At 54.6% G+C, this 11,747-nt stretch overlaps 1 protein-coding gene across 1 annotated transcript; it reads left to right on the top strand.

Annotated features, from left to right (window-relative positions):
* The first annotated feature begins 9,057 nt into the window (after positions 1-9,057).
* CEBPA (CCAAT enhancer binding protein alpha) lies at positions 9,058-11,747 on the top strand. Its single transcript, XM_027079346.1, has one exon. The coding sequence runs from the start codon at positions 9,274-9,276 to the stop codon at positions 10,348-10,350; it is 1,077 nt and encodes a 358-aa protein (XP_026935147.1). The 5' UTR covers positions 9,058-9,273; the 3' UTR covers positions 10,351-11,747.

The raw sequence follows: 11,747 nt of genomic DNA, 5'->3' as shown, positions 1-11,747 counted from the left end.
ATGTTTCGGTCAATATCCATGTATGTACCTCTTTGTGCACATATGAGAGTTCATGAGATTAAATTTCTGTAAGTGGGATTACTAGGTGAAAGGTTAATAACACTTTAAAATTAGATAGGCGTTGCTAACTTGGCCTCCAAAGAGATTGTATTAATCAATATACAATCCTACCTGTTTGCCCTACCCATTTATCAGTACAGCACATTACACCTATCCAACTGGTGTAGTTTTAATGTATACCTTTTATTCAGAGTATTAGCACTTTTAAACATGTTTAAAATCCATTTGCACTTACTGTTTTTTTTCTTTTTTTTTTAATAAACTCCCTGACCATGCCCATTTTCCTTTGGACTGTGATTCTTTTTCATATTGATTTGTAGAAGTTCTTTATATATAAAATATATATTATAATTTCTAAAATAAATGAGCTTTCCTCATTTTAAGTAAAGATGACCTTATTATGTAACAACCTAAATGGGAAAAGAATTTGAAACAGAATGTCTATGTATAACTGAATCACCTTGCTGTACACCTGAAACTATCACAGCATTGCTAATTAACTATACTCCAATAAAAAAAAAAAGTTAAAAAAAAGAATAAAAGTTAAAATGAATTATCAGCAAAAAAAAAAAAAGTAAAGATGACTTGTTAAATGTAGAACTAGATGTGATTCTGTGTCTATAACTAGGTGTGGTTCTTCAGATGAGCAAATTCATAAATCAGGAACAATTCATTCTTAGAGCATGTTTCCAGATTTTTTTTATTTGGAAAGTATGCTCATTAAAAAGCATTTTGAAGTAATTTACAAAACTATGCTATCTATTATGGCATTACATGTTTGCAGAGTAAATTAAAGTTGACTTTAAAACATTTTATAGTTTATAAAACTATAAAAATTATAAAAGTATAAAATGTACGTGACAAAATATTTTTATAGTTTATAAAATTATAAAAGCCATAAATATATACTCATCTGTTTTTAAAAGTCCAATATACATAAGTGTGTAAATTTAAAAGTACAAGTTATCTCTCTTCCTACCAAGGCAGCCCCCCTGTTAACAGTTTGGTGTGTATTCCTCCTAACTGCTTTCCATACAACAACAATATGTCTTTAAATAATTTTTTCCTCAAAAAGTGGAAGCTACGTGCTGTTCTGTAACTTGATGTTTTTTCAGTTAAGGATTAATCTTGGATGTCAAGAATGGTAACTTTTGAAAATCAGTTTTTTAACTCTGTAAGTTGACAGTGTATCACCACAGATAGGGCTTCCTTTGGGAGTAATCCAGCCCCAGCTAATTGGCTAGAACAGATAAGGCCTGGGGAGACCTATCAAATAGCTCACTGTATGCAAATCATTCCTCCTGTAGCTCCGACGTCTGCACCTGGCAGACGTTTTATACATACTTGGGGGTGCTTAGACTGGAAGGGGCTGCTGAGTCTAATCCCAAGGAAAAAGGGCTTCAACTGAGGTCTTCACAAGCGAGCACCTAAAAACTCATTTTGATTTTCAAAAGATTTGTCTTCTCACCTAATTTAAGGGGTTTTGTTTTTTAAGATGCACTTTGCATAAGTCCTTGGAATCAGCAAAGAGAAAGAAGGGGGTCAAAATGGTGGGTGCACGGAAGTAGGCTCCAAGGAGCCTCACCCCGTTCCTCGAGAAGTGGGGTTGTCTGGTCTGCACCCTGGATCAGACCCTGCCTCCTGCGTGGGCCTGCAGGAGGCCGGCCTGTTCTCCCAGGTGGATCTGATGTCCAGTCACCTCCAAGGACTGTCTTGCTCTCCTGGGGCCCCCTCCCAGAATTGCCCTACAGATAGCAGGTGCTCTGGAGCCAAGGTGGAGGGAGAGCTCCAGGGTCGTCTTGCAGGGCTGAAAAGTTTGCGCTACACAAACGACTCCGATGCAGGAGGCCTCCGCTCACCAGGCCTTGTGTCCTGGCCTGGCTGCATCTCTCCAGAGAAAAGAGCCCTTTTTCCTCCCAACTTTCTGCTCAGCCTGACCCCTGGGGGCTGCATGTGCCCGAGGGAGGCTTCCTCCGAGTCAGCTCAGAGGCACTAAGCAGACCCTCCAAGCCCCGGCAGTCTTGTCTGGCAGAGCTTCAGGAGGCTCCAGATGGGTCTGCCCTGGGCAGCCCTGACCCAGGGGGGTCGGGTCTTCCCCAGCATCCTTTGGGCCCACCCTTGAGCTGCCCTCCTAGGCTTTGGGAACAAACTGAGTTCTGGGAGGGTGGCCGGGTAGCAGTTTTCCTGAATAGAATCCATTCTGTGTTCATTCAACAAATATTTGAGGCGCCACCATATGCCAAGGCCTGTTCTAGCTCTGGAAGTAGGCAGAACAGGACAGACAAGGTCCAGTCTTTGTGGAGCTGGCATTCTAAGTGGGGAGAGCCAGACAGGGAACAAGTCAAGTGAGTAAACAAGACCATTTTCCAGGAGGATAAGTAAAACGCACTATGGCCTAATGAGTGATGGGAGAGGTGGCTCGTGTGCAACGCGTACCTGAGAGGAACCTCTTGGAGAAGGTGAGGCTCAAATGACGGGAAGGAAGGAGTCTTGCCAACATCTGGGAAGATCATTCCAGGGCGCCGGTAGAGCAGAGTGCAGTGCCCCGAGGCTGGGAGCCCAGTGGGCAGCCAGGGAGGGTCTGAGGTGTAAGGAGAGGTGAGGGCCAAGCCTTGCAGGGCCTTGGGGTCAGGCTGAGATGCTGCACGTCCTCTTCCACACGCGACGGGCGGTCATGGGAGGGTGAAGCAGGTGAGTGTCATGACCCAACTGCATGTTTAAAGGGTAACTTAGGCTGCTCCGTGGGGGAGAGCTGGGGGGCAAGGAGCAAGGAGGGCAGCGAGGAGACGCTTAGAGGCCTGCTGTGTGGTCCAGGTGAGAGCGTGTGGGACCAGGATGTCTGCAGTGAGATGGAGAGAAGCCATGAACTGGGATACAGCTTTGGGATTACTGCTGACTGACATGTCCTCGCACAGAAGCAGGGCCTGGGGCCTCCAGACAAGGCCAGAAGCAGTGGAATCACACCCTCCTGTTTGCACTGCATGGGTGCCTGCCCCACCAGGGTGCTGAGACCCTGCCTGGTGGATCTCCCGTATCATCCTTCAACTCAGGTATGGGGGCCCCTGAGAGGGACCCTCAAGCTGGACCCCCGACATTAGAGGGACCCACTCGTGCCCTCCTCTGGCTTCTCCCTTCCCTCTGTGTGAGGACCCTACAGGCCGAGGAATTTCCTGCCCAAACAGCCCAGAGCCAGCTGCCTGGGCCCTCACGGGCCGCTTTTCCAGGCACTTGGCAGTATGCACACCCCTAGATCAAGGGTGACGGGAGGAGGGCAATTTTCAGGGAGTATGGGTAACGCTGGAGTCCTGTGCTGGGAATCTACACCCCGCTGACTAAGGACCTTCTGGTGGGGGATGGCACAAGGGGTGGGAAGAGAAGGGGGTGGCACCGCCGTGTCCCAGAGTCCAGTTCTAAATTTAAATCCGGCCTTCTAGGACGTAGAAAGGTAGACATATTTTACCTAACAGTTTCTTATTGGATTGATAACTTTTAATGTTTAAACAGATGGTATGGAGGCTGCCACTTGTAATCTTGTTCCGGATCCCACAAAAATATGGGGTGCTGGGCCCGCCCACATCCACTGCACCTTGCTTTCTGCAGTGTTCCCCAAATGCTCAATGGCTAGAGCTGGGATCCGTTATCTACCAAAGGGGTTTACCAACCTAAAGGACTTTTCCCAATTCGCTAAGGAAAATTAAGATAATGGATAGAACTTTCTGAATCTTTTATTTTGACTCAACTTTTCTCTTTCTAAAATCATTGCTGCCCGCCACCGCTTATCTGCCAGCAGCTGCGAGCACACAAAGAGAAAACATAACAAACCCCATACACACTAGAGTAGATGAAAACAGAGAAAACTGGAAACAGCTGAATCTGACAGTGTGGATTCTTTATGGACCTAAGTATTCATGGTTGTGATTTCATACGGTATACATACATATACATATATAGTCATCAGTTAAATCACTTCTAGCTCATGGTGACAGAATTAATTATGCCTTGTAACATTCCGTGTGACTTCTCAGTGCTTTGTCCTAGAACAAGCTGAGAATGCACTCCAGTGAATTATTGCCCCCAATTTACAGAAAAGAAAACAAAGGCTCAGAGAAATTCAATAACTTTCCCAAGGTCACCCTAGCGAATGTTGAAGCAGGGGTTTTAACAGGTCTGAGGAATCCCACACACCACCGGACCTCCTGTGAGATAGAACACGTAATCTCAGGGTAATAAGAATGTCTTCTCCAAGTACCCAGAATCTGTTTGTAAGAAACACTAGACTCCTGGTTGACTGTCCACTGAGTTCATATGCTTTACCCGTCAATACCTAAAGCATAAGACGAATTAGTATAAAACTCACTAGCCAGTGCATTTGTACTGACAAAAAGTAACCGGTGTTTCGTTTTGTTTGTCTAAGTTTTAGGAAGGTCTCTGCGAGTATTCTATTGAATCACTATTAGATATCCTATATTAGCCAGAGGGCAAACTGAACATATAATACTTGTCATTTATCTTAATCTGCCCTTATTAATTACCTTAACTAGTCCTGCTTTGGAGTGACCAATCCTACATCCATTTAGCTGTAGATAAAAGTTAAAAACTAAATCAGAAGCGTTCCTTCCAGCTTTGCTCTTCAGAATTCAATTGATTTTCAAACGTAGGTACTAATCTCTTGGATGTGTTGCATTAGGAAGGTTGAATCAAAGGTTCAACCTTGGATTGAAAAAGGTTCAACCTTCGATTCAAAAGGTTGAATTTATTTGAAGGAAGTCAAATAAAAACTCCCTCGCTCTGTCTTCTCAGAATGGTTAGCATTGTGAGCGACTCTGGAACTAGTCTCCATTCCAGAGCACCCCAAACTCAGGACCACAGTTCACGGAGGGGAGGGCTCCCGCCCACTCGCTCCCCACCGGGCCTGCCGCCCCCTCGGGCTCAGCAGCCTTCTCTCCTGAGCTGTCCGGGGCATAATTCACACCAACGAAATGCATTTTCACTTCTGTGGCTGATTTTCTCCTTCGTCAAAAAGATTCACTTTGTTATAAAGCAGAAACGAACACACCATTGTAAAGCAATTATACTCCAATAAAGATGTAAAAAAAAAAAAAAAAGTAGAGCCAGAGCACGCCTTCTCCTCTCCCCGGGCTCATGCGGTGGCAGAAGTCAGGCCGGCTGAGCTGGTGGCCTCGGAGCTGGGGGTCCCTGCCCCGTGCCCCCCTGCCGAGCGCACTGAGGCCAGGGCTTATGAGAAAGCTCTCCCTCTGTTCGCTCCTCAAGCACGGCCAAGTACCGTCAATTAAGATGAAGCAGGAGGATCGTAAAGGTGGTCAGATTTACGAGCTCCTTTTTTTACTGCCTCTGTCTCAACAGAGCGTGAGCCACAGAGCCAGTTTCCTCCCAAGTGATCCCAGCCAAACGCTGGCCGCCCACGTGTCCTATCAGGCCACAGCCCCCTTCCAGCCGTGGGCACCTCCCAGGGAAAGTGGCTCCACCAGCCCTGAGGTCTCTCCCAGGTTCTGCAGCCCATTCTTGTTTCACGGCTTAGAGGGCCCCAGGACTCTCCCTCACCCCTGCGCAGCCCACACACAAACCCACTACTTGCCCTCTAAACCGCTTCCTCCTCACCCCAAGGTGTTCTCTTGGACCTCAAAGGAAAGACTAGACTGTGGAGGTGGATCCTGGCGGCTGTTCTTGGGTCATGGTCCTCTCCTGCAGAATCGCAAATCACGCAGGGGGTGTCCTGTGGGTGGTGAGACCCCATGACCCCCAGGGGCTTGGAGGGGACCCTCTATTTTCCCTGCATCACATATGTTGGGGGATGGTGACCCCAGCCAGAAGCCAGGCATTCAGCCCCCACCCAGACTCCCAAGCCCTGACATCTCATTCAAACCCATCCCTGCCCTCTGTCCCCCATCCTGGGGCCTCAGGCCTCCACTGCTTCTCATCTGATCCACCCTCCCCTCTCCAGCCCCTACCAGAGTGGCCTTTCAGGAACCCAGATTGGATCACAGCACTCCCCTGCTAAAAGCTGGATGGCAAAAGCCTGAGAGGCTCTCTCTCCTTCACCTGGAGCCGCCTTGGCCATGAACCAAGCCCTGTCTGTGGATCCAGCCTTATCTAGGCCCCTCCTCAGCAATCCCTGCGCTCCAGCCCGTCAAACGCCTTGTCCTTTGTTACCAGAACATGCCTTGCACTTGCAGCTGCTCCACCTTTGCACCTGCCATTCTGCAAACTGCACCTATCCTTCTAGCCAATTCCTGCTCATCCTTCAAGCTGGGGCTCAAAGGTCCACTCCTGCATGAAGCCCTCTCCAATCTCCTATCTCAGTCAGCTCAAGCTGCCATGACAAAATGCCACAGACTGGGCGCTTAAACAACAGAAGTGAGTTTTCTCGCAGTTCTGGAGGCTGGAAGTCTGAGAGCAGGGCGCCAGCATGGTCAGGTTCTTGTGAGGGCTTCCTTCCTGGCTTGCGGACGCCACCTTCTCCCTATGTCCTCACATGGGGCAGAGGGAGAGAGAATCTCCCTCTTGTCCTCTTCCTATAAGCCCACCAATCCTAATCAGATTAGGACCCCATCCTTATGACTTTATTGAACCTTAATTACCTCCTGAAAACTCCATCTCCAAATATAGTTACGTTAGGGGTCATGGCTTCAACATATGAATTTGAGGAGGACACAATTTAGCCCATAGCACCTCCTCAGACGAAGTTGGTTACACCCTCCTCCAAAGCCATATTTGCTAGAGCAGGACATCCCTTTGTCACAGCACATTCATCCTTCATCCGCATTTGTGTCTCCTAACAGACATTTGATGAATTAATGGACTCCATGCCTCTACCCAGTTCCATTTCCTGCTCCTTCAGCATCACCTCCTCTGTGAGGAGGCCCTTTTCTCTCAGCAGATTTTGTGTGATAACCTGTCTGTCTCCCCAGCTGTGCCCAGAGCTCTGAGAAGGCAGGGGCCACTTCTCACTCACCTCTGGGCACTAGGCACCTTGCACAGAGCTGGCCTCGTGGGGAGCTTTCCGCTTCTGCTATGGGAGGACCTGCAGCTGCAGGCTGGACAAGGCCTTATTCCAATACTTCCCCAGCCCCAGGAGCCTCTGCGGTTTCCTCGGATCCTAAGAGGAGACCTTCCTGCTGCCTGCGCAGGAGAGCAGGTGTACACGCTAGAACAGGTCGCTTTCCGTAGCCCTTTCTTTGTTCCCGCACTGGAGCAGACCGTTATTTTTAGCACTGCAGCAAAAATACAAATCCCAATGCCATGTTTTTGGGTTTCCCTCCGGGTGTCCACAGGTGCATGGTGTATAAATGGCCCTACACCCGGGCCCAGAGAGTAGCTCCCCAGCTCACACGGGCTATTTATTTAATGTATCTACTTCTACTCCAGTCCAAAACCATCAAGCTCTGGACCAAAGCATGAAGCCGTTGAGCCATTAATCATCGGGAATACGTTGAATAGGAACTTGATTAAAGCACAGTAGGCGTTCCCCCAGACGACGTTGCTTCTTTAATGTGACCACAGTGGAAGCTCAGCCTCCCCGGGCCTTGCTTTTACGCTGCGCCTCCTTGAGGGCTCCTGGGCCGGTTGTGGCGTCTTGCCAGCCTTTTGAAGGCCGCTGTCCGGGAGGGGTCTTGACCAGCGCAGCCCGGCGATTCTCAAGCAGGCAAACTTCCAAACAGCATCCAGGCGGCGTTGGGCTTCAGGGCACTTAGTCCGTAAGGGGCAATGGGGGGGTACAGGCGTGGGCGACTTGCGGGCCCACGAGGCCCCTTGGGAGCCGGCTGTCCCCGCGATCCCGAAGCAGAACGCGCGAGGCGCCACGTGGCTGGGGAAAGCGCTGCCTTGAACCCCTTCCTCCGGCAGCAGCGAGTGCGGAGGCGGCGTGGCGCCCAGGGGTCACCGGGGCCGGACCGCCTTGTTCCCCAGGATTCCGGGGACCCAGCGCCCCGCGAACCACCCTGCAGGGTTCTCTCATTAGGTGCTCGGACCCTGGGCCGCAGAGACTAGCAGGCCCCGGCTCCCTCGACACCCCTGCTCCCGCCTTGGAGAGCACCTGAATGGGGCGTAGGGGAGAAGGCTGTGGATTCCAGCGCCGTTGACCGCCGGCCCCGCTTCGGGATCCCCGTCTGGGAGCCAAATTCGCCTCCTCCCTCTGTGCGTCCCCCCTCGCCCCGGCACCCCAGCCGGGGAATCCAGTTCGGCCCGTCCCGCAGGAAAAAGTTGGCGGCCCCGCGCCGGGTAGCAGCGCCAACTCCGTGCACGTAGCAACACCTAGAGCTCCAGCTAGGAGAAGTAATCAAAAAGAAAAGGTTTTCCAGCCCAGGCGGGTGGACCAGCCGGGTCCTCAGCCCGGCCGCGGCCGCCTCTCCTTCCCTCCGCTCCCCGCGGGGTCCTAGCGCCCTGCACTGCGGGGCCGTGGGACCCCGGAGTACTGGGAGGGGCGGAGCGGGGGAGAGGTACTTTTGCGCGGAGTCGGTGAGGACGCCTGGAGATCAGAGAGAGTCGCAAAATCCCCGCGCTCCGGGCCTCTGCCCTCGGCCTCTCCACGAGGCAGTGTGCGCTGGGCCGCACGTCCCAAGCTGCCCCCCACCCCTTCTCTACGCCGCCGCCTTCCGGAGAGCCCGGACCCGGACAGGACTAGTTCTAGCTTTTAAAGCGAGTCTGCGCCAGAGAAGCTCAGAGACGAAGACTTGCCCACCCCACCCCACCCCCAACCAATCCCACCCCCGTGCGCGGCGCCTGGGTGCTCCCGGACTCCCCGACCGTTTGCTGGAGTTGGGTGCCCTGCGGAGGCTAGAGGAGGGGGCCCTGCCACCGACCACGTGTGCGCGGGGACGACAACTCTGCCGAGGGTGGGGCACCGCGCGCCGGTCGTGGTTCGGCTGGCGGCTCAGGAGGTAGTGGGCGTTGCACCGCGGCCCCTCCCCGCCAGCGCTGCGCTCTAGCCTCACTCGCCGCCCTCTGAAGACCGCAGGCGCTAAGACCCAGGAGGTGCTGCTCCGTCGTCGCCGAAGGTCCACGGCGGGTTTGGACACTAGAGGGCGACCACCAACCCGGTATAAATGCTGGGCCCGCGCGGGCCTGGCCATTCGCGACCGGGAGCTGAGCGGGCGCGAGCGAGTAGGGCCTCCGGGTGGGCGGCGGCAGCAGCGGCGCCCCGCGCAGGCTGGAGGCCGCCGAGGCTCGCCATGCCGGGAGGACTTTAGCTCCCCCATGGAGTCGGCCGACTTCTACGAGGCGGAGCCGCGGCCCCCGATGAGCAGCCACCTCCAGAGCCCCCCGCACGCGCCCAGCAGCGCCGCTTTCGGCTTTCTCCGGGGCGCGGGTCCCGCGCAGCCCCCAGCCCCACCTGCCGCCCCGGAGCCGCTGGGCGGCATCTGCGAACACGAGACGTCCATCGACATCAGCGCCTACATCGACCCGGCCGCCTTCAACGACGAGTTCCTGGCCGACCTGTTCCAGCACAGCCGGCAGCAGGAGAAGGCCAAGGCGGCCGCGGCCCCCGCAGGAGGCGGCGGCGACTTTGACTACCCGGGCGCCCCCGTGGGCCCCGGCGGCGCCGTCATGCCCGGAGGGGCGCACGGCCCCCCGCCCGGCTACGGCTGCTCGGCGGCCGGCTACCTGGACGGCAGGCTGGAACCCCTGTACGAGCGCGTCGGGGCGCCGGCTCTACGGCCGCTGGTGATCAAGCAGGAGCCGCGCGAGGAGGACGAGGCGAAGCAGCTGGCGCTGGCCGGCCTCTTTCCCTACCAGCCTCCGCCGCCGCCGCCACCACAGCACTCACACCCGCCGCCCGCTCACCTGGCCGCCCCGCACCTGCAGTTCCAGATCGCGCACTGCGGCCAGACCACCATGCACCTGCAGCCCGGCCACCCCACGCCGCCGCCCACGCCCGTGCCCAGCCCGCACCCAGCGCCCGCGCTCGGCGCCGCTGGCCTGCCAGGCCCCGGCGGCGCGCTCAAGGGGCTGGCCGTCGGGCACCCAGACATCCGCGCGGGCGGCGGCGGCGGCGGCGGCGGCGGCGCGGGCAAAGGCAAGAAGTCCGTGGACAAGAACAGCAACGAGTACCGGGTGCGGCGCGAGCGCAACAACATCGCGGTGCGCAAGAGCCGGGACAAGGCCAAGCAGCGCAACGTGGAGACGCAGCAGAAGGTGCTGGAGCTGACCAGTGACAATGACCGCCTGCGCAAGCGGGTGGAACAACTGAGCCGCGAACTGGACACGCTGCGGGGCATCTTCCGCCAGCTGCCTGAGAGCTCCCTGGTCAAGGCCATGGGCAACTGCGCGTGAGGCGCGCGGCGGCGGGACCGCCCTGGGCCGGCCGCTGGCTGAGACCCAGGGAGTGGTTTCGGGTCGCCGGATCTCAAGACTGCCCGAGCCGCGCAAGCCAGGACTAGGAGATTCCGGTGCAGCCTGAGAGCCTGGCCTGCCGCGCGTACCCCTGGCCTTCCTCTGCGCCCGACACGGTGCGTCTAAGATGAGGGGTCAGACAGAGAGGAGAAGCGCCGTGGGGCAGAGCCGGGAGCCCGGCAACTCTAGTATTAAAGGAATAACCCTGTGCCTTGGAAACGCAAACTCACGGCTCCGATTCCTACCGAGTAGGGGGAGCAAATATGTGCCTTGTCATTTTATTTGGAGGGTTCCTGACCTCGCGAGAGAAGAAGGGGTGCAGGCCCCCCCCCAACCCCCGGCAGGAGGAAGGTTCAGGGAGCAGAGATCCCGATAAGCCGGCCCCAGCCGCTCCTGAGCGCCTATCCTTGGAGGGGAGGAAACACAGGGACTTGGGGCTTTGAACCTAAGGTTGTTCCCCTAGTTCTACATGAAGGTGGAGGGTCCCTAGTTCCTTGCCTCTAAACTCCCAGCCTGCAACAGGCTGGGCTCTTCTGGGCAGAACTCACTGAGATGGGCGTCACCAGGTGACCAGTGGGAGCCTCCCGCCCCCAGTCAGATCAGAAAGCCAGGTCGTGGGTTAGGTATGAGGACGTATGTTCATGGGAGTGGTGGCCTGGTGGGAGAGGGGAACCTAGAGATCTGGTCTAGGGGTTAGCAGGGGGGTGGTGAAGGGACACTGGGACCATCAGCCTTGTCTGTACTGTATGTCGCCAGCGTTGCCATACAAACATGAAGCACAATCTGTCCATCCCAGAGGGACCGAAGTTATGAGAAGCTTTCCAAATATTTTGCTTTATCAGCCGGTATCAACACTTGTATCTGGCCTCTCTGTGTCCCAGCGGTGCCTTGTGCAATGTGCATGTGCACGTCTATGCTAAACCACCATTTTATTTGGTTTTTGTTTTGTTTTGGTTTTGCTCAGATACTTGCCAAAATGAGACTCTCCGTCAGCCGCTGCAGGGAGGGTCTGCGGCTCTCTTGCCTTTTGGTTTTGGGATTGCTTTTGCTCCCAGGGGAACCGAAGAGGTGAGGTGGGCCTCCCCTTTCCCCTCAGCTTTCCCTGGGGGTGGCTGTGGGCCTCGGTCCCCTCCAGCCCGGGCTGCCCACAGCTTTGTCCCCCGCAGAGGCCCTGGCTCCCGGTCTGGAAGGGAGGCGTCCTCAGCCAGCACTCACAGATCAGATCGCTGGGCCTGGGAGCAGGGAAGACTGGCTTGGTTCTCTTCTTTGGGGAGACCATAGAGTTTCATGCTAGATGTTTTATGTATTATATCTATAATATAAACATATCAAAGTCA

This window comes from Aethalodelphis obliquidens, unplaced genomic scaffold (assembly GCF_003676395.1).
Source record: "Aethalodelphis obliquidens isolate GAN/ISIS:26980383/991018 unplaced genomic scaffold, ASM367639v1 scaffold43, whole genome shotgun sequence".
In the NCBI taxonomy this organism is placed as follows: Eukaryota; Metazoa; Chordata; class Mammalia; order Artiodactyla; family Delphinidae; genus Aethalodelphis; species Aethalodelphis obliquidens.
The sequence above is the reverse complement of the archived record's forward strand: the minus strand, read 5'-3'. Positions and strand labels throughout refer to the sequence as shown.

Coding starts and splice junctions, on each gene's coding strand:
- CEBPA (XM_027079346.1), top strand. CDS start 9,274: ATGGAGTCGGCCGACTTCTACGAGGCGGAGCCGCGGCCCCCGATGAGC.